This window comes from Hippocampus guttulatus, chromosome 5 (assembly GCF_054856545.1).
Source record: "Hippocampus guttulatus isolate MCC_2025c chromosome 5, RoL_Hgut_1.0, whole genome shotgun sequence".
Lineage (NCBI taxonomy): Eukaryota > Metazoa > Chordata > Actinopteri > Syngnathiformes > Syngnathidae > Hippocampus > Hippocampus guttulatus.
Genome location: NC_141265.1, coordinates 13,023,644 through 13,045,689, shown reverse-complemented (window position 1 = coordinate 13,045,689; position 22,046 = coordinate 13,023,644). Strand labels below are relative to the sequence as shown.

The window sequence follows — 22,046 nt, the reverse complement described above, 5'->3', positions numbered from 1 at the left end:
GTTTTTTATTTAGATTACATTTAGGTTTCTTTCCAGGATGAACTTATTTTACATATTTATATCCTGAAACAATGAGTTGAAGTACACAAACCAAAGTGTTAAGGGGCATCTTGCCATGCCTTTATGGACCTTACACGGTGTCACAGCGTCCCAAAAAGTCTCAATAAAAAAATTGAGATCCAGGAAAAAAAGAGTTTGAGGGCAATTCTGATTGGGTAAGTAAATAATAAAGAGAAGTGTCACAACATGTTTGTCCATGGTAGTGTAGAAAGGACGTCCTTTAAGTGGGATGAAGCAATATCACTGACCTCTATCCACAGGAAGTGGGGTATGACATCGGGGGTGCAGGGTGCAGGCTGGCTCTCTTCTGACACGGCTAGAGGTCCTGCCTCCACCTTGGCCATGGAGAACAAACCCATCTTCAACTCCACCGTCATCTGCCAAGCGCCTGCCATCTCACGCATGAACTGGACACAAAAAGGATAACACAAGATTTATTCACTCTGTGTGAACTGTGAACGTGGTCAGCACTCAAAAGCACATATCCAAGCAGCGTGACACTCACTGGCACTTCAACCCCATTGTGTGCGGCCAGCAGCCACTCCCAGCACGCGATGGCTGTTTCCATGCAATGTTCAGTGAACATCTTCAGGGGCGACCAACACAGATGGTGCAGCAGCTGAGGGTTGCAGTCTGACAACAAATGAGGGTTCAAGTTAGCCGAAAACTAAATCGTTTTACAGTTCCACGGGGTTAGTGGCGAATGACTCACTTCTGGTGATTATAAGCAAGGCTGCCATCTTGAAAATGGACTGGGTGAAAGCCTCTGGATCTTGGCTGTCTAGAGCGCTCATCATCTGCTCAATCATTAACTTGCTCAGGTCTGACTGACTATGCGTCGCCTCGGCAAACTGGATCATACCGGCCACCTAATAACAAACACATCTTTCATAGATTCTTGTGAGGAAAAAAAATAAGGTATAAGGGTTCATATGTAATATAATAAATTCTTCACAGCCACGAATGTGCATAACAGCAAGAGCCAGACGCTATTATGTATAATTGCGCCAAGTTCGGTGTTAACAAAAGTGGATGCAGGAGAGATGAATGCATGCAAATCACAGGAGATGTGGTGCGATGATTCAATTGTTAAGATCATAATACCCAAGAAGGATTTTAAGGACTTTAAACAGAAGAATGCTCTCATATTCACACTTCTTAGTTGATTATGAATTCATTATAAATGCACTAAAACTGAATATTTTTCAGATATTTAGATAATTGTAAGACCAAAAAAAAAAAAGAAAAAGGAAACGGTACAGTGTCCTAAAATGACATCCTCACCCTTTGAGAAAATTCGATTCATGTAAAGTGCTTGAAGAAATGCATTGAATTCCATGTCCATGTGGAGATGACTAGCTACACCCTGACTAGAGCCACAATAATAAACAAAATAAATACTATTAATGAATTAAGACCTCTGTGACCTTTAAACGGCATTTGAAACACTTTTATCATGACACCTTATTCGATGTCAACGTTGTGTCTTTGCATCGAAGTTGTTACAGCTTTACGAAAAAAAAGGCGCAGCATACCTCTCCAGTGTATCGATTGCGCAGGTTGAGAGACGCCATAAAGTTGGAGTAATCTTTTTTTACGCATGCGGGTCTCTCTGTCAGCTGGGTGGTCTGGAGAGGCAAACACAATGTCATTTGTGGCTCAGCGGTCGACAAAACGCGGCAAGCCGCCTCTCGTTGTAGTCATTGTTCAAACCAACCTGAGGGAACGCAGCCTATGGTGCGGGGCAGAAGAGGGCACCAGCATAACCGTTAGCCAAATGGGCAACCATCCAGCCACAACAACCCACCATTCCATTGCAGCCAAGTAACCAGGTAACCGGCAAAACCCGTTAAGCAGCCAACCAACCGGGTAGGTAGTTTGATGCGATTTGATAGAGACAAATAAAACAAATGAAGCAAATGAAAGACGCATGTAGCATAAAGCAAGCCGACAAAACATACATGCCGCACGCACAACAAATGGGCACACAAAACTAGTATACACATGCATCGGTAAGTAACTAAGACTGTGAATCACACTGTAAGCCACAATCAATAAATATTCTAATCGTATAGTACCGTAATTGTGCAAAAATCGCTATACAGCACAACGTCTATGTGAGAGAAGGAACATTTTTGATGTACGCAAAACGCTTCTCATAAAACAACTTCAATAGAATAAACACGGGTGTGCATTTGATGGTGCTCATGGGGATGCAGAGAATGCATTTCATCAGCCAGTGACAAGTTTGATATCGGATCTTTATCAGATGTGTATTGATATCGTGTAGCGAACATGAGCGATGACAACAGAATATCAACATTATTGTCAGTATGTAAGCAAGTTAAAAGACAATACTGCCAACACCATGAAACACAAAAACATGCACGTATAAGAAGCACGGTGTCGGCAAAACTCACAAATGTTCTGAGCAAGCAGCTAAGAAGCACATTTGCTTTTGGGTTAAAAAGCCAATTTGATAGTATAATTGGCTTCAATAGAGTAGACTGCGGGAGTTTGTACGTGAGTAAAGTTTGCGATCACCTAACTTAACCCCAGCTGTAATATTTATTATTTCCGCCCCTCACCTTCAATCAACTAAGTTCAACTTTAATTTCACAGTAACCTTGAACAAAATATGCACATATGAAAGTGGACAGATGCAATACTCAATAATTCTTTTGATGATGCAATGAATTCAAATCTCAAATCACAATACTGCGGCGAAAAGAGCTAATCTGCAGACAAATGCGCCCGGGGTACGTGTGTGAATGTGTGTGTACGTGTGTGAGACTCACGCCCAGTGTGGTACTCTGCCTGTTGTAGCCGGCAAAATGCAGGATGCTCTCTGTGGCCATGGCCAAGCCCGTGTGCTGGGACAGACCCGACACCCAGTTCTGATGCTTGTTCAAGTATTCCTGCTCGACACACACAAGAGGAGACAAGGTGAACAACTTGAATCAACCACATATTAGAACAATACATAGATTGACTGTTTCCGCAGTTTGCGTATTCCTGAGAGAAAAATATATATTTTTCAACATCTTTTGAGTTTGTGTTGTCCTACTGAAGGTAAAAGACACACCTGCAGGTGGGACTTTGTGACTGAAGGGGCCCATTTCATTGCTTCTTTCAGGATCTCCCCACACCGAGCAGCAAAGTCCTTCACAATGCTCTGAGAAGGGCACAAATAATCAACAAGTGAGGCAAAAATTCAAATGACCACACATTGTCCTCGTGCGAAAACAGAAGAACATTTCAATAAGCAGGAGACTTATTATAAACAAGGCCAGTGATTCACAAAGTGGGTAAGTGTACCATTCACCGTACGTGGTCTATCGCTGATGGTACATGGAACAACATACTTTTTTTTTTGTTTACTTTTCATATACAGTACATTTGTACTTTTTTTGTACAGAATATATTTTTACTTTTCAAGCACAGTACATTTTTTAAGTGGAATAGAGTTGCATTTACTATTACATTTTCATTTAATATTTCAGAACTGGTTTTTAAACAGTCATTTGTGTCCAGTACTTATTTACCTTTAACATGCAATATACTTGAACTGAAAATATTAGTTTTATTTTTTCCCTCTTTGCAGTGTTGATGTCAATTTGACTTGCGAAAATAACAGATGTCATTTTTCGGAACAAACACTGTGCCTTGTTTTAGAACACTCGGAATGACTCAGCGTTAGTCATGATGACAGTAATTGGCGAGCTAAGTATTTTTGAGGTGGTATTTGGTGTAAGATGTTTGAGAGCCACTGAACTAGGCCTTTTGTTTCTAAACCAATACTGCACTTCCCTCTAGTGGACATAAAAACATACCTCTCTGGCCTCATATGTATCAGGTACAGTGATGCTGTATGGAGTATCCGGAATGTCGTAATAAGGCTGGTCCTTGTGGATGTCCTGTGGAAGTGGAAAACATTCGAGGCATCATTTTGGACTATATTGCTGAACAAGCTTCTTTCTATTTTGGAGATCAACAAAAAGGGGCAGCTGTTTCCTGTCGTTTACCCTCTAGGATACTTACTGCACTTAGAGAGAGCGAGAGAGTCTGCAAAATGTCTAACATGGTCTTCAGCACACGGCCATTCCAAAGCAGATGTGGGAATCTGGTATAAGCGAGAGACAGAGCTTACAAAAACATGAATCACTCACGAGCTTGAGGCGGTCGAAGCGACAGGAAGGGGCGGGCCACTCACGTCTCAGCCAAACCAGATAGATATTTATCTGCCACCCTGCGGATCCTCTTGTGGGTGTGGTTGAAGTTAATTAACAAAAATTGGGCATGACGCTCCAGTTCCTCTTCGTGCTCTTTGGTCTTTGGCTAAAACAAAAAGTAAAAATGTTGGTGAACAAACTGCAAAAATGTTCTGATTCTATGAAAACCAAACACTCACCTTGTCAGCCATCATTTGAAGGAAGACATCAAACACCTTGTCGCCGACACAAATGATACACTGCATCATTCCTGATGACAACAGAAATTTGTGGAAGATAAGACTTGGTGAAAATAAGATGACAAAGGGACAGATTGTAAAACTCTTTACCAGATTTGTCTTTCTGAATCGCTTTGTCTTCAAAATAGCGAAACATGACCTGGAAGCGGTCAGCATCGTTGGAGTGTAGCATCCTACAAAGGTGCAAATGAAACAAGCATTGAGCAAGCTTTGTCAATACGCTTATAAAACAGATGTGGTAGCTGAGACTAACAGGGCGCAACCAGGATTACGTCTGCCAAATGTGTTAAATTGTCACGCAGTTTCTTTTGTGGGTTGTGCAAATGCAAATAAATAACTAAATGTAATGATATTCATCAAACCTAAGACAAAGAGCACCGTCTTTAAATAGAGCACAGATGTCAAAGTCAAGGCCCAGGGGCCAGATCTGGTCCGCGACGTCATTTTATGTGGCCCGTGAAAGCAAATCATCTGTGTCAACTTCCATGATCCTTGCTTAAATCTGTACCGAAATCTCAAATTGTCATACATAATACATAACGGTGACATTGTACAACAATTGTATTATTCTGTTTATACTCACTTGAGCAATAATTGAGGAAACGCTTGACTGATTTCAACACTAGTGAGCCATCATTTTTTTGTGATGTAATAATACGATGTGATGAATAAACATCACGGTCTTAACGGCCCTCCGAGGGAAGCTATAGCTCCAAAGTGGCCCTCGACAAAAATGAGTTTGACACCCCTGAAAGAGAGCATCTGAAAGGCCGGTGCAAACCAGGCGCTAAACCAAGCTAGCGGCAAAACAACTGAGAATATAATTTGCCGGGAAATATTACAACTCTCAGCTCATATTCACAGTTTGGTTTTGCAGCCCCTTTTTTAACACCAGTTGTCAACAGCATGTGCCATCTGTTAGAATGAACAGGTATGGAATTTAGCACTCGCTATTTGCGTTCTTAGTAAATCAGATCCGGACTGATCTCAGAACATGGTGCACACCTCATATACTCTAATCTGTAGACTGATAGGAGGTATGTGGACATGGCGAAGTCAAGCTTGTTAATAAGGGCGGACGTTTCCGGGGATGGGTCCAGGAGATTGTTGATGGTCGCTCGCAACTCGTTCAACTCCGCCTGGAAGACGAATGACGTTTTCACTATCACAGTCACACAACCTACGTGCTGAAATGCTTTCTCGGCACTACCGGTGTGACGGTGTCATTTTTCAACGCCGAGTTGTACTGCAGTTCTGAGCGGAGGGGCTCTCCGCTGGGGAAGGTCAGGAGAGGAGACTTGGTGGCAATTTCACAAACACCCTCATACCATTCTTTGGGCCAGAGACCTGCAAAGACACAAACTAGATACAGAAACACTGCGGGCCACCATCACATTAAGTATTTCAACCTACTGATATTCAACCATGCATAAGGTACTGCTTAATCTGATGGGATGTATTCAATCAATAAAATGTTTTTACAAATGTCATAATGCTCAGTTTTGATTAGCTGTCATTTAAAACATGTTTATCATGGTGGTGAAGTCTGTGGTGGTATGCAAGTGCACCGCTGCGTAGTGAAATGTTTCTCATGACAGTCACACTTTTCAGCAACTTTAAGCTGACAAAATAATAAAAATGTGCCTAACGAGTCATGCGTAATGCTGCAATGCAGCCGTTTATCCAACCTGATCCTTCCACAGCAAAACCCATGACCACCGAGTACAACCAGAAGTCTCGAAACAGCTTCTGGAGGCGGGGCTTAGCCTCTTTGATTGGCGGCAGTCGTCTGGTCAACTGTGATTCAGAGAAATGTTCATAGTTCAGATGGAAAGAAAAAAATGAGTGTATGAAGAAAGGCTCTATTTGCAAAACAAGTTATGTCTAAAAGGAAATCAATAAAAGAATCAATCCATAAACCCGATAATTAGTTTCATATATATTTTGTTAAGTGCCCACTCCTGTTCAGAGTTAAAAGAAATGTTATTCAGTCACAGCCTCAAAGGACTTTTGAGTCTATTTGATCTGGTCTGTTTGTTCAGGAGGGAAGACCACGTCAAAGTTCAATTTGTATTCAATTCACTGCTTGTGTCCCGCAAACACGAAGCAGCACACAGCAAAGGTAAGGCACTAGAGAAACGTGGAAATGCCCTAAATGTTGAACTTTTTAACATGGGATTTTCAGGTTTTGTCGGACCGAATTTAAATTGTATATTGCGATACTATGTACATTTGACATTTTTTTTTTTCATTGTCCTTTTGCCCTTAGCGAAGCCTTCAGGATGCAGTTGTTAGTGGCAGTCGTCTCCGTGGCCTGCCTGCTGGTCAGTCCAGCACTGGCCGCCATCAAAGACCTCAGTTCACACTTTAGTCACTCTGACCCGGAGCCCAGAGGCTTTCAAGAGAAGGCGTCGGGGGATGTGGAAGATATCCCCTTGGATTTCCACAAAGAAAATACCATCACCAATGACCTGGTGTTTGATGGCTTTGAGGACGCAGATTACATCGATTTTGATAAGATCCTGTCTGCAGGCAGTGACGACTACATGTGAGTATTATTTGGGACATGAAATAAAATACTATCTGCATGCGTGTGTGATATGAGTTCAACATTTTTCAGTGAAGGGGATGAGATTGATGAGATTGCCACTCCAGCCCCGGACATTGACATATTTGCCGAACCGTCCGACCCAAAGATTCGTCGTGCCAGACTCCTGCGGCTCTTCCACGGTCGCTCTCGCCTCCAACGCCTCAACATCGCCAACGCCCTGTTCGGCTTTAACCTCTATCGAAGTCTCCGTAATGACGTCAACCAGAGTGATAACATTCTACTTGCGCCAGCTGGGATCTCCATCGCCATGGGAATGATGTCTTTAGGAGGCGGACCTGAAACCCAGGAACAGATCTACAAAGTTCTGGGATTCGCCGAATTTGTCAATGCGAGCAGTCACTACGACAACAGCACAGTGCATAAGCTCTTCAGGAAGTTGACCCACAGGCTCTTCCGGAGAAACTACGGCTACACGCTCCGCTCCGTGAATGACGTCTACGTCAATAAGAACATCTCGGTTAAAGATGCCTTCCGCGCAAAGACCAAGGCTTATTATTTTGCAGAGCCGCAGTCAGTGGACTTTGGCGATCCTGCCTTTTTGAACAAGGCTAACCGTCGAATCCTAAAGCTCACGAAGGGACTCATCAAGGAGCCGCTCAAGAGCGTAGACCCAAATATGGTGCTGATGCTACTCAACTACTTATACTTTAAAGGTGGGTATACTTCCAAAGTGACCTTTGAAGAATGCCTCAAAACACATCAAACATCGCACAGCTTTTCATTTTCACTTCCTATTGGTATGATCCGGATGTATCCGCGTTTAATCTCTTGTACTTCCAGGCACATGGGAACAGAAATTTCCCAAAGAGATGACCCACTACCGCAACTTTCGAGTGAACGACAAGACAAACGTAAGAGTACCGATGATGACCAACAAGGGGAACTACTTGGCCGCTGCCGACCACGAACTGGATTGTGACATCCTGCAGGTGAATGGGAGGATTCCTCCATTTTAAGAGAGGGCAATGAAGACACGCCACAGCGAGTTCGAGTCATGTGATGCTGGTCTTTTTCAGTTGCCGTACTCGGGACACATCAGCATGCTCATTGCCTTGCCGAGGAAGATAACAGGTATGAGGAACTTGGAGCAGGAAATCTCGCCCACAGTTGTCAACAAGTGGCTCAAAAACGTGACAAACAGGTCAGCATCATCCTTCCCACAAATGAGATTTTATACATCATTGGGACTGAGGAAGTACAGTTGACTCTGACTTCTTAAAAACTCAGTTTGATTTAAAATTCTATTTCGCAAATATGGTCCAAAAACCTGACCTGGAAGAAAAGTAAGGTAAGACTGACATGAAAATGTACAATCAGCTGATTTCATTCACGCCACCTGGTCGAAATGTTACCGATGTTTGCCGTATATATTTTTTTCTTTGCATTTGTGTATACCATTTCACAAAGATATGATAAACCAATGAGAACAATGGTAAAACGCCCGAGATTTTGGGGATATTGGGGACATTCGTATGCATGTCGATAACAGGCTAACTTAAGGACTCCCCGCAGGACCCGCGAGGTGGTGCTACCTCGCTTTAAACTGGAGCAGAATTATGACTTGATTGTGAATCTGAAGGAGATGGGTCTCACGGACTTATTCCAGGATGACGCAGACTTCTCTGGAATGACCTCGGATAAGGTTGTCTTGAACTGGGTGAGTCAGCAGAACTCATCATGAAGTTAGGAGAGGAGAGAGCCAGCTTTGCCTGATGCGTTCTTTTTATGAATTCCCATAAAGCTTAAACACCAGGGAACCATCACCGTAAACGAGGAAGGAACGGAGGCGGCTGCTCTGACCCAGGTGGGCTTTATGCCTCTCTCCTCCCAGATCCGCTTTGTCGTGGACCACCCTTTCCTCTTCCTCATCTACGAGCACCGCACGGACTGCGTTGTGTTCATGGGCCGAGTGGTCAACCCGTCACAGAACTAAATTTGAGAAATGTAGTCCAAATTGTTCCATCCAATGTCAATCCCAGTGGGGGGGGGGGCAATAATGTGAATGAACACACTTTCTTGGATGCAAAACGAGAATGTAACAGGGAGAAATTATTTTAGAGCGTGTGTATGTTGTGTTACTGAAAACTGAGATTGCCAGGTTGAGTTGGTGCATGTTGTTCTGTCAACGTTTGACCTGCTTTTTTTTTTTTTGCAATGATTTTTGTGGAGAAATTTCCTCCATCGAGATTCAGAATGTCAGAATTTATTATCAAAGCATACATGCAATACAATATTTCACAAATATCCACTACGATACAGCAGAGATTGAAAGTTGTATTAAAAGGACAAAATATGAATGAACGGTCAAGAAGCAACTTTTCATTTGGAAATCCTTTAAGAGACTCAAATACTCGGTAGCTGTAAAATCTATTGGGAGCCAATAATAAAGAGCTTTTGCTCAGTTTTGAGTGCCGTTGTGAGAAAGGTACCGGTATTATTATTGCGGGTTGCGTTTGCAGAGGTTGAACTGCACTGTACTATTGAGGTATTTCAAATACTTCTGTGACATTATTAATGGCCTTTTACACTGCAGATAACAAGGTTAATATGTCTCACGTGCTAACAACTTCAATTCACCAGTCTGGTCAGAAATATTATTTCAAAATGTGCCAACTTACCACAGCAATCACTGGGATGAGAACACCCAAATTCCCAGCGCTACTCGATGCCTGTAAGAAAATGACAGGACATCAATTGTACTTTTTTTTTAATGTATTCTGATACCAAAGGTTATGAGGTGCATGAATGTAGAAGTATCCAAACACATACTTTGAGCGCTGGCCCCTTATCTGACGCCCGCTCACTGGCTCGCTTCCCTTCCAGGCCCAGCTGGACAAAAAGCTCTAAAAGGTTCACCATGAGTTCATCCACCAGCTGCTCCCCCTGCAGGTTGGCAGCAATATTGGCCAAAGCGTTGATCACAGCCAGAGAGCAGTGCCTTGAGAGAAAATAGAAACAAGCCAAGCGTGAAGCAACACATTTTCATCATACAATGCCTTTATGGATTATGAGCAACCGAACAGCATTCTAGGGAGGATTAATTGGGTAGAAGCCTTTTATGGTAGCACTGGCCCAGTGCACCCTAAGTTTCCATTGAAAAACAGTAGCACTGACACTCACCTGTAGCCATGATCTCTTGAGTCTTTTGTAGCCGAGTACACGACTGAGCTGGCCTTCACACTAATTTGTTGAAATAGGTTCCAAACTTCCTGGTAGATGTATTGCTGCAGCACAGAAAAATGGAAACGATATTTTACACATTTTTGCAGTGAAATTGTTTGGTGGTTTTATCATGCCACCGTGTACTTAAAAGAGTATAGATACAATGTTTGTGGTTTTCCTTTTTTTTTTTGTATTTTGGAATTTAAAAACAACAGTTCCACTTTCTCTAAACCTTTCTTTCCATTATGACTAAGAGCCAAAATTGAACAAAGCAGTACAGGAAGCCAGATGGCCATTCAGACTCACATTCCCGGTAATGACCATGCAGCCCAGCTGGTCTATGATGAGGACGTCCAGCTGGGATGGAGGTTGACAGAACTTTTGCTGTAAGATCTGCAGGATGTGCTCCATCACTTTAGGCGTGTCTCTCAGCGCAACGGCGATGTGACCCAGCGTTCGAATGGTGTGATCTGGGATGAGGTGAGCATCCCTGGCAGGGAGACATGAGGTTTGGAAAGAATTCACTCTTTGTTGATGTTGAACGTCACCATATGACACGGGGATGTTACTCACTTGTCATTCTCCTGTGAAATGTACAACCGATTCGACAGACTCGCGAGAAAAGCCTCCACGATCACGTTATCCATGGTCAGACCAGCTTTCAGACATCTGGGCGGACAAAGAAGAAACATCAATGTTTTAACCATACTACTTGAGATAATATCCTCTTGACGAAGCTGGATCAGCCTTTTGCGACAGACCTGCAGATGTTGTCGATGGAAATATCTCGGAGCTGCTCGTACATGGATTGTTGGTCCTTCCTGTTGGACAGAATGTTGACTGTGGACTGAGAGTGTTCATTGGTTACGTTGATCCTGATTTCGCCGGTGCCTTGATTAAATAAAAAAAAAAAAAGAAAGTAAAACAACTGATGAAATATGGTAGGTAAGTTAGCAGCCCTATGTATTTTTTTTCTGGTGGGGTGAAAGTGTGTTTTGATTTTAGGGTACAAGAATGTACCCTGTGGTCGGGTCGCAGGAGATTAGCTTTCCAACACTACAAATTGTGTTGTTCTATTACGTCATCCTGCTTGCTTTTGGCTCAATCCAACTAGTACATAAATGTGACGACTGTTATGCTGCGCTCGTCAATTGGGAGGTGAGTCAAATTAATTGAGTCTGCGCAGCGTACACACGCGCCAAGAGTATGAGTTTGTGTGTGTGGCAAGAGGGACTTTCGACTCCGTGCACATTGATTGCTACACGAGCATTGTATGAACAATGCATCAAGGTTGTTACAACTGCAAAATATAATTTGGAACATTGCCTACAGAATTAATAATACTAGTTGTATTTTTATTTTTTTGGTGGGGGAATCAAAAGGTCCAGCCGTACAGTTTGTTTTACAAAGTTAGGAGTCGATTGATTGGTTGTGTAGCAGAACACAGCGGCTGAGGTATCCTCTGCCAATGGCCAATGAACACTGTACAAATCAATACTGGATGAGAACCAGATCAGGAAATGATTGTGTTATCTAATCCCTGTGTGTTGCTGTGCTCTACTTGTGTTTTTAGCTAGGTGGTGCAAATTTCCCCAAAGACCAACTTTTGGAAAAATATGCAATATTTACTGCGCATGCTACAGCTCTGGTACCTGTGCTGTACTGGCTGTGGTACTTGTAGAGTTTAGTGATTACAGGTGAAGGAACCACCAGGAAGTCCCGAAGAGATGTTGTAGCAGAGTGAGCCACCACAGGAAACCTCTCACACAGGCGCCCTAGTCCCTGACAATCACACAGACAACACTGATTAGAATGCAATCAAAAGCCAAGTAAACAAAGCCAGGACTACATTCTACCTTTAAAAATATTTGTTGTTTCGTATGATACATTTCCTGGTTCGAATTCTGCTCGTGGAGCGATGTATGTTGTGCCTACATGAACATGAATGCGTGCGCTGAAGCTTTTAAGGTCACACTTCCAATTGCCAACATACCCGACAAGACACAAAGAACGCAACTGTATGCAGCTACAACTGCATGCCTCTCTGACAGTGTCAATCCAAACTGAGCATTCTTCCCTTTGTCGAGGCAGAATTTGTAGACTCATTCTAAAAATAATGTTGCAGTTCAAGACTGTTTTCTCAAGTCACATTGTATTTGTTGTATTATTTCTGCCCTACAATGTTTTACCTGCAGGCAACAGATGAGCAAGGGCATGTGAGCAATGATGACTTTACTTGATGTTTTTGACTGCAGCTTCTCAGTCAATTTGCTGCACAGGTTCTCAGCTCCTGTTCAAACAAAAGTGTCACACAGTCAGGGCTTCGGCCAACCGCCGGGCGAGAAATCGATTACCTTGCTCATCTTTGACGGCCCACACCATAAGGTCCACGCAGGCTGCGTTCGCTTGGCAACGAAGCTTGAGGGGGCTCTGTTCCCCCGGCAACACTCCCGCATCATGAAGTACCCGCTGCAGCTCTGATTGGCTGCTGCTAAATTGTTCCAGGACAAAGTCGTGGACTTCCCGCACAAACCCCGGTTGTAAGGCTGAGATCCAAAAAGTGTCACAAAGTCAAGTCGCTTCAAACGGTTCCCTGATTGATAGAATAACTATGCATTTAATAAGCAGGAGTGATTTACCATTCATGTTGTATAGGGTGTCCCTCAGCATTTTGAACACGCATACATAGAGAGGGTCACTGAAGGTTTTGTAATAGAGGTGGATTCCAGGGTTTGACTTGATGACAAACATGAGAGACAAACATACATTACATAAATAAAATGTCACTCTTGACTTTGACTTGACTTTTTTTTTTTTTAACGCAATGCACATCCTATTTACCGCTATCACTTCAGCAATGGTTGCGTCGAGGGTTTTCAAAAAAGATTCTGAAACAAATATCTTCACCTGAATAAGGACAAACAAAAAAACAGTCTGAGGAAAAGACTTTTGGGTGTGGTAAGTGCGTTCGGTCGGACACAAACCATGCTGAGGAGCTGACGGAGCAGATCGACTGGCACCTCAATCTCATTTTCTCCTGCTCCCAGGAAGAGAGGCGACACAGAGAAACTGGAGCTGACTGTGGAGAAATAGTAGTCAGGATCCACTATGCTGCTGTCTGGGAGGTAGGAACCTGCAATGACAGGGAACAAGGGCATAGGTGAAGGGGAAAAAAAATCTATGACGTCATCGATAAATCCAAGGTTGTCTTAACTATCATTACCTTGCCTACCAAAAAAAATACCGAAAAATGAAAATATTAGAAAGAGCTCTCAGTTCTAGATCACAGCAAATGACAACCAAGTAATACTAATATAATGTCAGTTGCTGCATGCTAGCGCCCGTTTTACCTTCAAAGTAATGCGGACCAGGTGTGGTGGGAGAGCAGGGTGAGTGACCTCCTGCATCCGCACAAACCTATGAGAATGAATACAGTTTCAAACCTCAAACCATGAAAAGAAAGGAAGAAAAGTACAAAAAGAAAAACATTCCAAAAAAAAAATTGTGCTACCTGGGTAGAGGAGTCCGGGTTGGTTGCAGTGCGACGGCGTAACGTGTCACTCTGGTACACTGTCAGCAAGGAGTTGGGAATGATGGAGCGGAAGTCATTGAAGGATCGGCGCCGCACGCCCTCTGTTTCTTCTGTGACGCAATGAGTCTGAGGCGACTGTTTGGGGAACAACTTGGACAACAGGGCTTCGTCTGTGATGCTGTAACGGCCAAATGCTCGCGTCATGCCGAACAAGCTGGGCACGACGTACCTACACAGGAAGACTACGGATAGAGACGGGCTTTCAGAACTTCTGAACGTCTGTGACTTGCCACTGGGGAGCACGTGTGTGTTATTACCTTTGTCATGATTATCCGGGGTTTGGCACATCTCCTGCAATGACTGCATGACTTCCATGATTGTGTTCAATATCTGCAAAAGATCCGGCCAACTGAGTTACATGACTGTTTACATACGTGGACATATAGCATCACACATATATTGCCGAGTGTGTGATTTTATCTGAACGAGACTAATAATACGTTTTATGGTATGGCATTCAAGAACACCAGGGCTATACTGTGGTTGGATTAGAAACAATGTCCCCATTGTTTATCAGCTATGTGGTGTTGGCAGCATCTGCCTAATGGAAACAGTTTGCTGTGAACCAACAATAGTGGCAGACTCACCTCTTGCCTGTAGTCTAGGTCCCTCTGAGCTACATCTGCTAAAAGAGTCACTAAACAGAAGCTGAAGTTTTCGGCAACCGGGAGAAACTCTGGAGAACAGATGGCAGCACACAAAAACACACGATTCATTGATTCGTGGGGGAAAAAAAAACAATGCTTTCATAAAGGCAGCGGCAATGTCCAGAAACTGGGGATGACTGATTTTGACAAATATTGCTGTGATAAAAATGACCAAATCGACTGTTTTTTTAAAAAAATGTACTACAATTCCAATACAACGGAACACTCTATTTGGGAATTTCTTGAATTCTCATCTAATACCATGTAAGTGTTGCGCTGAGCAGAATAATGCTCAGAATTGTGATAGCAGAAGTTTGCTGATGCCATGTTGTACTTCTTTAGACAGCTGAGTTGAGATTGAATCAACAGCATCAGCTCCAGTTTTGCCTCAACTACTTCAAGACAGAATTTATATCGACCAACAATTCCACACAATCATTATAATCAATTAATTCAAGATCTCCAGTCCCTAACACAAACACAAGCAACATCAGATTGGTCATCAAAGCTAAATACCTACAGGGCATGTGGAAGGTACTTGTCCTTTTTACAGTAGTTATGATGCAACATACCGTACTTTTTACTTCTGGGGGTTTTTTTGTAAGAAGAAACTCTAGTTTCACTCTGTTATTGTGAACTACATTCAGCTAGCTACTTATATTATCATCTATATATTGTTGCTTGTGTGATCCATTTGTTTTGTTTGTGTCAGAGAGACTTGTGCCTCGGGCGCTGTCACATGATTGTGTTTTTCACCAATCCAACATAACCACGAGCGACGTTTGACTTGGATCAAATGGATCCAGGCAGTCACATGGCTGCACACAAAGTTTACACGGCACTAACAAAAGCAAAGTTTACAAAATGACACATGTACATGAAGTATGGCAGATACAAAAGAGAAAACAATGTGTGCAACCCGCAGTCAGAAGTGGCATAACACCTCAGGCCTCACAATATATCCAAGTTCACCTTACAGATGAGGAAAAATGAAAGCTTTGTCATGCACTATCATCTGTGTCTGCCTAAAAATGTCGACATTTCAGTCTACAAGAACTCCTCTTCACATTTAAGAAAACACATGGAGGTTTTCTATGTCAGTCCCTGCACGGTGAGCCCATTGTGCGCTCTCACGAGTGTCAACAAAGAAAGTAAATTAAGACCATTTTTGCATCGGAATTTGCCTTAATTCAAGAATTAAAAAATATGAATCAGTTATTCAGTCCTTGGGTAGCTTTTTTTTATTTTTACATGAATTCTTAACCAAGTAAGGGCTATTTCTGACTGGTACTCAAGTCATATTATTCTTAAGTAACAGTACTCTTACATAAGTACATTTTTTGGGCTATTCTACCAATCTCTGGCTCTTACATTATAAAACATGAACAGAGTGAAGCGCTGTGAATACTTTCTGGATGCAGTGTAACTGTTAGTAGTGGAGATGAACATTGTTGTAATGTAAGGGCATGTCAACGGAGTAAATGTGGTTGGCGGCTTTACTGTATATGATAAAGATGATGACTGATATTGTAATCCGAGTAAAACGCTGACAAAAGGGGAATGTTCCGACAATGGGTTCCTGGTAAGAGGATTGTCCTTACCCTTTCCTTTCTTTCCCAAGCCTTCTTCGATCCACTGGACACGCGGGAGGCCTCTCAGTAGGCTCAGCAAGTAGGAAACAAGTGTTTCTTTGTGCTGCTGGTGCAAGGCAAATAATTACATACAAACGCACACAACTGTGCTTTGTTTAAAACTGCGAGTGTTAAATCTTTAGTTTCTGCAACACAGAAACAAGATTTAAAGAAAATATATTTCTAGGTAATAAGATGGAACATTCCTGAGTTTCAGTGCAATGATGGATTAGAAGCTTAGAAGATCTGATGCATGTCTAATCACAGTCTTAATGAGATTAAAGGTATAATCTTATCATGGTGATATAAAGTTGGAGGAATCCCGTGCGAGTGTGCTTACAAGTACAGTCACGATGAAAAGGTACAGCACCACTAAAGCCAGCGCTCACCTGTAAGCCAGACTCCACTAAAAAGACAGCCAGAGCAACGACGGCGTCGATGCGGCGTACGTCGAGTGAGAACACACCTCGCGACTCCAATGGACACATACATTGTAGCTTCTGGACCTAAAATGGCACAGAGAAATAGATTACTAACTAAAAATGAGCACTCTGCAAATGCTTATAGTCCTCCCTGCATGTACGCATTGGAAATCTTGCTTATTGACGGTGACTTTGTCTCTGTCTCTTTCCTCCATTAAAACAGCTTTAAATGATGACATACTCAATGTGTTTAGCAAGGCAGTATTTTCTTGGAAAGTATCATGCCAATGGAACACAATAGTACTGGTAATTGTGGGGCCTGAATTCAAATTGTAGATATGGATTATCACATATTTGCTTGAGCAAGTTATTTACCTGCCTCTGACATTTTAAACATCTAAAATAAATATTGTATGTTTTTTTTAAATAGTATCTAAATTTCACTTCACCTGCGGTAATACTGTGCTTTAGAGCAGTAACTCCCAGTGAGAAGAAGGTAAAGATCATCGGTGATGTCAAGGGAAAGTATCCATTTTTAATTAAGTGGTCAGAATAGTATTAGAATATTACTCCAAATAATATTTCTTTGTTCATCTATTTATTACAGTAACATATAGTGACAGGTATATCGTTTAATTCACGCCATCAATTCGATTGCAAAATTTTGTATAATTGTATACAGCTGTTAATTCACAAAACAGACCGTATCTATGGACATTCACTAAATAATTTAAAAATTATAAATATTTTAAAATGTGTATGTTCCTACAATTAATTAGCTAAAAATATATTGATTATTGGTTATTTTGCTGCATGAAAAAAAGTATTTCTTTCATTAGATAACAAAAATGTCATTTCTTTAGGCACGTGTTAAATATCGCAAAAATATGGATATTGCAATATTCAATGTTGTGCAGCCCTAGCACAGATTTTTATTTCCTTTCACGTTTTTCCTTCATAAGTGTATCAAAACGTCAGTCGAGTTAGAATAGTTACACAGCTAGTTATAAAACCACAAACTCGAACCTTAAATTTTGCTCTTTTTTATTAAAACGGTATTGAATTGGTAGCGATTTAAATAAGGTTGCAACGATAACACGGCGACCTCGACCAGTTTGAATGCTGCGTCTACCAACGCGGACTATTTATATAGTCTCCGCAGTGCAACGCCAAAATGAACTGTGAGTAAAATATTGACACGGCGAAGAGAAGCGAAAAGTCAATGAACGGAGAATTTCAGACATTAAACACCTGTCAAAAGTCAACCAGTTATCAAAAGAAGAAGCCGCTGTCGCCGAGAGTGCGGAAGCGGACCTTCTTTCTGCCCTGTTGCTCATGTTTTACACGACCAATTATACCGAAACATGTTGCCGTGGCTCACCTTTTCAACCGGTGCGGGCTGGTGGGCGGCCAAAGAGCGTGCCAGTGACAGGACTGTGTTGAAATAAAAGCCTCTGTGGCCACCTCCTGTCACCGACATGTTTACTTCCACATCAAGCGACTCTCCGTGGCGCGGAGGAGGAACAAGCAACCTAGAAAAGGCTGCTCGCGCTTCTGAAAACCGCAGTACGGAGAGCCACGGGGGACAAATTTTGGGAATGAAAACCTCCGTCGTAGGTACTTGCTTGACGGGACATACCTGTGAATTATTACCATATCGCATTCAGACATGTTATTTATTGTCAAAAACTAATTTATTTTAGGACGTTATTATTATTTGAATGCGTTTTCTCGCACGACATTAACATCCGGGTCTGCAACGCTTGGTGACGTTTTACAGGAAGTGGTCCTGTCAGTCAGCTGACCAAGCACCAACAGGTAGCACATTCGGCAGAGGTTTGTTCTTTTTAATTCTTTTTAATCTTTTGTGTCACACGGTGTGTTTCAGATATGTGGGTCATATATTGGTCCCATCTTGCCTACGGGTGTGGTTGTTCTCTGACAGTTGTCGTTTAGCAATCTGGCATTAGATTACAGCAGAGTTGTTCGAACATAGCATTGTGATCGTGTCATCTGTTTACACCGAAACACCGCCAAACAACGCCGTGTGTCATGAAACGTCGAAACTGTAATCCAACGTATCACGAAAGCTCAAAATGAGTTACTGAGTTGTTAAGTGGGTTTGTGTGCTCCTCAGATGGCTTATCCAAAGTCCCGCAACCCATTTGCAGACGATGATGAAGACGAAGACAGCTTCCGGCCGACAAACAAAGGCTTCGACAGTGAGGGTGATGACAGTGGACTGAGCGACGCGGAGAGGAGACAGCGCTACCTCCAGCAGGAAGTGATGCGCACAGCTCAGTCTGCCGTGGACAGCAGCTACCGTTCGATTGGCCTCATCTACGAATCTGAAAAGATGGGTGTGGAAACAGCGGAGGTACTATGTCATGCTAATTGGATCTGTCTGGCATGTGGAAAGTTACTCGTCATCATCCAAAAGTCGTCATTGGTGTTTGTGTAGGAGCTGATGCGGCAGGGGGAAGTTCTAAAAAGGACGGACAAAATGTTGGACAACATGGATGAGGACCTGAAGACCAGCCAGAAACACATCAACAGCATCAAGAGTGTTTGGGGTGGCCTGGTCAGTTACTTCAAGGGCAAACCTGATCAGACCAAACCTCCGCCAGAGGAGCCCAAGCCGTACGAGGCAAATGACAGGTGACCACCGGAGGGTAACTTCAACAAAAGAATTATTAATTTATTGCTATAGTATAGTTTTTTTTAACAATGCATTGAATCTGAAATCAGAAGTCATGGAAAATTGTAGCAAGCGACAGTTTTTTTCATGAATACAGTGCTCTCCTCTTTCTTCAGATTACAGAATGCCTTGGCCACCAGCAGAGGGCATGAAGACAAATACCAAGCAAGTCATCCCAACCTACGAAAGCTGCAGACAGAAGGTACATTGTGACGGATATAAGCATCTGACAAGACACGTCAGGTAAAAGCTTAAGTGTGCTTTGACATCAGCATTTTTTTTTTAATTTAGGGTTTGGAGCCACTGGATCGGTAGATGGCGGCTCCTCCGCACAAAATGGATATCCTCAGAACAGACACCTTCGACAAGCTCACCAGACCTTGGACAACAATTTAGGTACAGTATATGCTCAAAATATCGACAGCGATCCCACGTAAAGGTTTTATTGACAGTTCGATACGGTTTTTGGTATGTAGCGTGCCAAATGATTCAAGAACGGTTCGATTATAAAGTGGAACGATTCAGTTCGACTCAGTGGGGTTTATGATTCGATTTGAGATGGTACGGTTCAGTTTGAGAGGTTATGTTACCAATGAATTTTTAGTTGTCATGTTACCTACATTTCTATGATCCTGTCAGCACCGGAAATGTGCCATTTCCGTCGAAGATGTATCTATCCAGAAGAATACGATATGAGAGGTATCTTGATATATTTTCAAAGTAGAACGATTCATTTCGATGCAGTCGCATCTTTTAAATCAAAAACTGATTTTGCGCTTCAAAACATTTTTGCTCGACCACTTTTATTTTTTCGGTTAGGCCTATGATAAAATATAGGCAAATGAAACCATGCGTTTATACGCATTACAGTTTATCTACTTCAATTGAAGTTTTTTACTTATGAAATGCTTTTACTGACAGCCTCATTCACTACAACAATAAAAAATTCTACCTAACACGCGTGGCGTGTTTTGACCCTGTCTAGATGAAATGGCAGATGGCCTGAGCTGTCTTAAGAAACTCGGGTTGGGTCTGCAGTCTGAGATTGACAGCCAGGATGACCTCATCGATTCTGTGGGCAACAAAGTGGACAAGATGGACACAAAGGTCAACAACACAAACCAGCAGATTAAAAGGCTCAAATAAAACCATTTTTTGGGACTTGAGACCTCACTGACATCTTACAAGTCATCACTTGATTTTATATCGTGTCCTGATCAAGAAAATACTTGCAGAATTTGTTTGGTTTTTTTTGCTTCATTTTTATTTGTAAATGTGTGTCCCTCTCCCCACGAGCAATCCTACCATATTTGCATTGTGTGCAGCAAAGGAAATACTCCATGTTCGTAAATTTGTAAGTGGTCTTCACCAGTCTATGCACATGCATCTCTATAAATATGAATATTGTGTAAAACTTCGATTCAGTCAAACAATATGTATGAAAAGATGCTGCCTTACAATTTCATATATACACCTGTTTATATATATCGTTTAGGTTTTTTTCGTGTGTGGGGGGCGATTATTTTTTTCATATCAAGCATTCTAACATCAGTTTGAGGGGTTTTTTTTGTCTTTCATTTCTTACTGAGCCTTTTATGCACTGATTGGTTCGATCAGTATGAATGTTCTACATTGTTACAGTGTAATGCAAATATGAGTGAACTGGAATCATTTAGATATAACATTAAAGTTGAAGGAATATCACCTGTGGATCGTGCTTTTGATTTTTAATTTTTTATTTTATTTTTGTAAATTGGAAGCAAATGGAGCAGGGGGGTAAACCACCACAAGGTGGAGTCAAAGTATTGAAATCAATTAGCTAATCATCATTTTTTTCTCTTTAAAACACAAAACAGCTGACAACCAGCCGAAAGCTTCTTTTTTTTTAGCTGAGTCCAGAATTATAGGACAATTTAAACAGCAACATTTTTGGGAAAATAGATAGTTTATATTCTGTATATTTGTTCAACTCAACCGTCAACTTCTTTTAATGAGAAGTTCATTTTAAACGTGTTATATTTGAAACAAATTGGCCGACAAGAGAAAAGTCACTTTTAGGGGACGCTGAGGAGCATTGATATTGCAAATATTTTTTAGAAATCACTTTTATCACAGGTACAGTTACATTTTGTCTCGGGACAACTATCATTTACACCCTTTGTGGATGTTTCCGTGTTTTGCCCATGGATGATTTAAAATTACACGTGGGGACAGAAAACAAATTTTTGTATGACCCATCAATTAGAAAACATGACAAATGAACGTGGAGACAATCTTTTACAAACAGGACAGTAAAAGTTTAGCTCTAAAAGATCATCATGTGTTTCCAGCTGTAGTGTCATCTTCAAACCTCATGCCCATGTCTGTCTATTCATTATCATTCTTGTGTGTAAGGAGCAGCTGGCAACGAGTAACCGCAAGCCTTCATTAGTAAGACTGTTCAATTACGTTCAGCACTTTTCTCAACACACAGAGAACCTTAACGGGCCGACCGGGTTCTGAGCTGACAGGCCCCACAAACAAAATGTTTGCCCATGAAATGAAGTATGCAAACAGATATTGTGAATATTGGGGAGAATACTGTGCTGTTCGCAAGGCAGGCGCAATTTAAAACCGTTTAGATTGCAATAATGTGCCTCTCCCTTGTGTGGGTGACGTTCCAGACACCAACGAGTCAAATCTGCGATTTGGAAATACTATTTAGCTAGCTAGCTAGCTCGCTCGCTCTCTTTCACTTTTTTTGTTTACACAC

The 22,046-nt window shown here is 41.9% G+C and overlaps 3 protein-coding genes across 6 annotated transcripts in view; 2 read left to right on the top strand and 1 right to left on the bottom strand.

Moving 5' to 3' along the window:
- Nucleotides 1–18,142, bottom strand: part of pi4kab (phosphatidylinositol 4-kinase, catalytic, alpha b) — a 28,435-nt gene extending 10,293 nt beyond the window's left edge. Inside the window, exons 1-34 of one of the 4 annotated variants that reach the window (XM_086110373.1) lie at nt 17,978–18,142; nt 16,564–16,680; nt 16,145–16,241; nt 14,484–14,572; nt 14,154–14,226; nt 13,816–14,078; nt 13,655–13,721; nt 13,289–13,437; nt 13,146–13,211; nt 12,944–13,040; nt 12,659–12,850; nt 12,494–12,594; nt 11,957–12,086; nt 11,066–11,195; nt 10,878–10,973; nt 10,611–10,794; nt 10,263–10,366; nt 9,912–10,080; nt 9,761–9,811; nt 6,220–6,328; nt 5,742–5,878; nt 5,537–5,670; nt 4,622–4,704; nt 4,472–4,542; nt 4,274–4,398; nt 4,102–4,183; nt 3,894–3,977; nt 3,146–3,235; nt 2,859–2,978; nt 1,778–1,792; nt 1,596–1,688; nt 773–929; nt 566–693; nt 309–467 (exon numbers count right to left, since the gene is read on the bottom strand). In XM_086110373.1, coding sequence (XP_085966499.1) covers nt 309–467; nt 566–693; nt 773–929; nt 1,596–1,688; nt 1,778–1,792; nt 2,859–2,978; nt 3,146–3,235; nt 3,894–3,977; nt 4,102–4,183; nt 4,274–4,398; nt 4,472–4,542; nt 4,622–4,704; nt 5,537–5,670; nt 5,742–5,878; nt 6,220–6,328; nt 9,761–9,811; nt 9,912–10,080; nt 10,263–10,366; nt 10,611–10,794; nt 10,878–10,973; nt 11,066–11,195; nt 11,957–12,086; nt 12,494–12,594; nt 12,659–12,850; nt 12,944–13,040; nt 13,146–13,211; nt 13,289–13,437; nt 13,655–13,721; nt 13,816–14,078; nt 14,154–14,226; nt 14,484–14,572; nt 16,145–16,241; nt 16,564–16,680; nt 17,978–18,076 — 3,861 coding nt within the window. In that variant the 5' untranslated portion in view covers nt 18,077–18,142. The remainder of the gene's footprint in view (nt 1–308; nt 468–565; nt 694–772; nt 930–1,595; nt 1,689–1,777; nt 1,793–2,858; nt 2,979–3,145; nt 3,236–3,893; nt 3,978–4,101; nt 4,184–4,273; nt 4,399–4,471; nt 4,543–4,621; nt 4,705–5,536; nt 5,671–5,741; nt 5,879–6,219; nt 6,329–9,760; nt 9,812–9,911; nt 10,081–10,262; nt 10,367–10,610; nt 10,795–10,877; nt 10,974–11,065; nt 11,196–11,956; nt 12,087–12,493; nt 12,595–12,658; nt 12,851–12,943; nt 13,041–13,145; nt 13,212–13,288; nt 13,438–13,654; nt 13,722–13,815; nt 14,079–14,153; nt 14,227–14,483; nt 14,573–16,144; nt 16,242–16,563; nt 16,681–17,977) is intronic. The other 3 variants (XM_086110374.1, XM_086110376.1, XM_086110377.1) reach the window with 3 other exon arrangements.
- serpind1 (serpin peptidase inhibitor, clade D (heparin cofactor), member 1) lies at nt 6,501–9,543 on the top strand. Its single transcript, XM_086110378.1, has 7 exons — nt 6,501–6,653; nt 6,801–7,079; nt 7,152–7,795; nt 7,923–8,071; nt 8,159–8,283; nt 8,655–8,799; nt 8,884–9,543. Exons 2-7 carry the CDS (start codon nt 6,814–6,816, stop codon nt 9,073–9,075), a joined length of 1,521 nt encoding a protein of 506 aa, XP_085966504.1. The 5' UTR covers nt 6,501–6,653; nt 6,801–6,813; the 3' UTR covers nt 9,076–9,543.
- Nucleotides 18,143–18,363: 221 nt separating the features above from the next.
- snap29 (synaptosome associated protein 29) lies at nt 18,364–20,998 on the top strand. Its single transcript, XM_086110379.1, has 6 exons — nt 18,364–18,432; nt 18,734–18,973; nt 19,058–19,254; nt 19,411–19,496; nt 19,586–19,690; nt 20,280–20,998. The coding sequence occupies exons 2-6, from the start codon at nt 18,734–18,736 to the stop codon at nt 20,438–20,440; spliced, it is 789 nt and encodes a 262-aa protein (XP_085966505.1). The 5' UTR covers nt 18,364–18,432; the 3' UTR covers nt 20,441–20,998.
- Nucleotides 20,999–22,046: the final 1,048 nt, after the last annotated feature.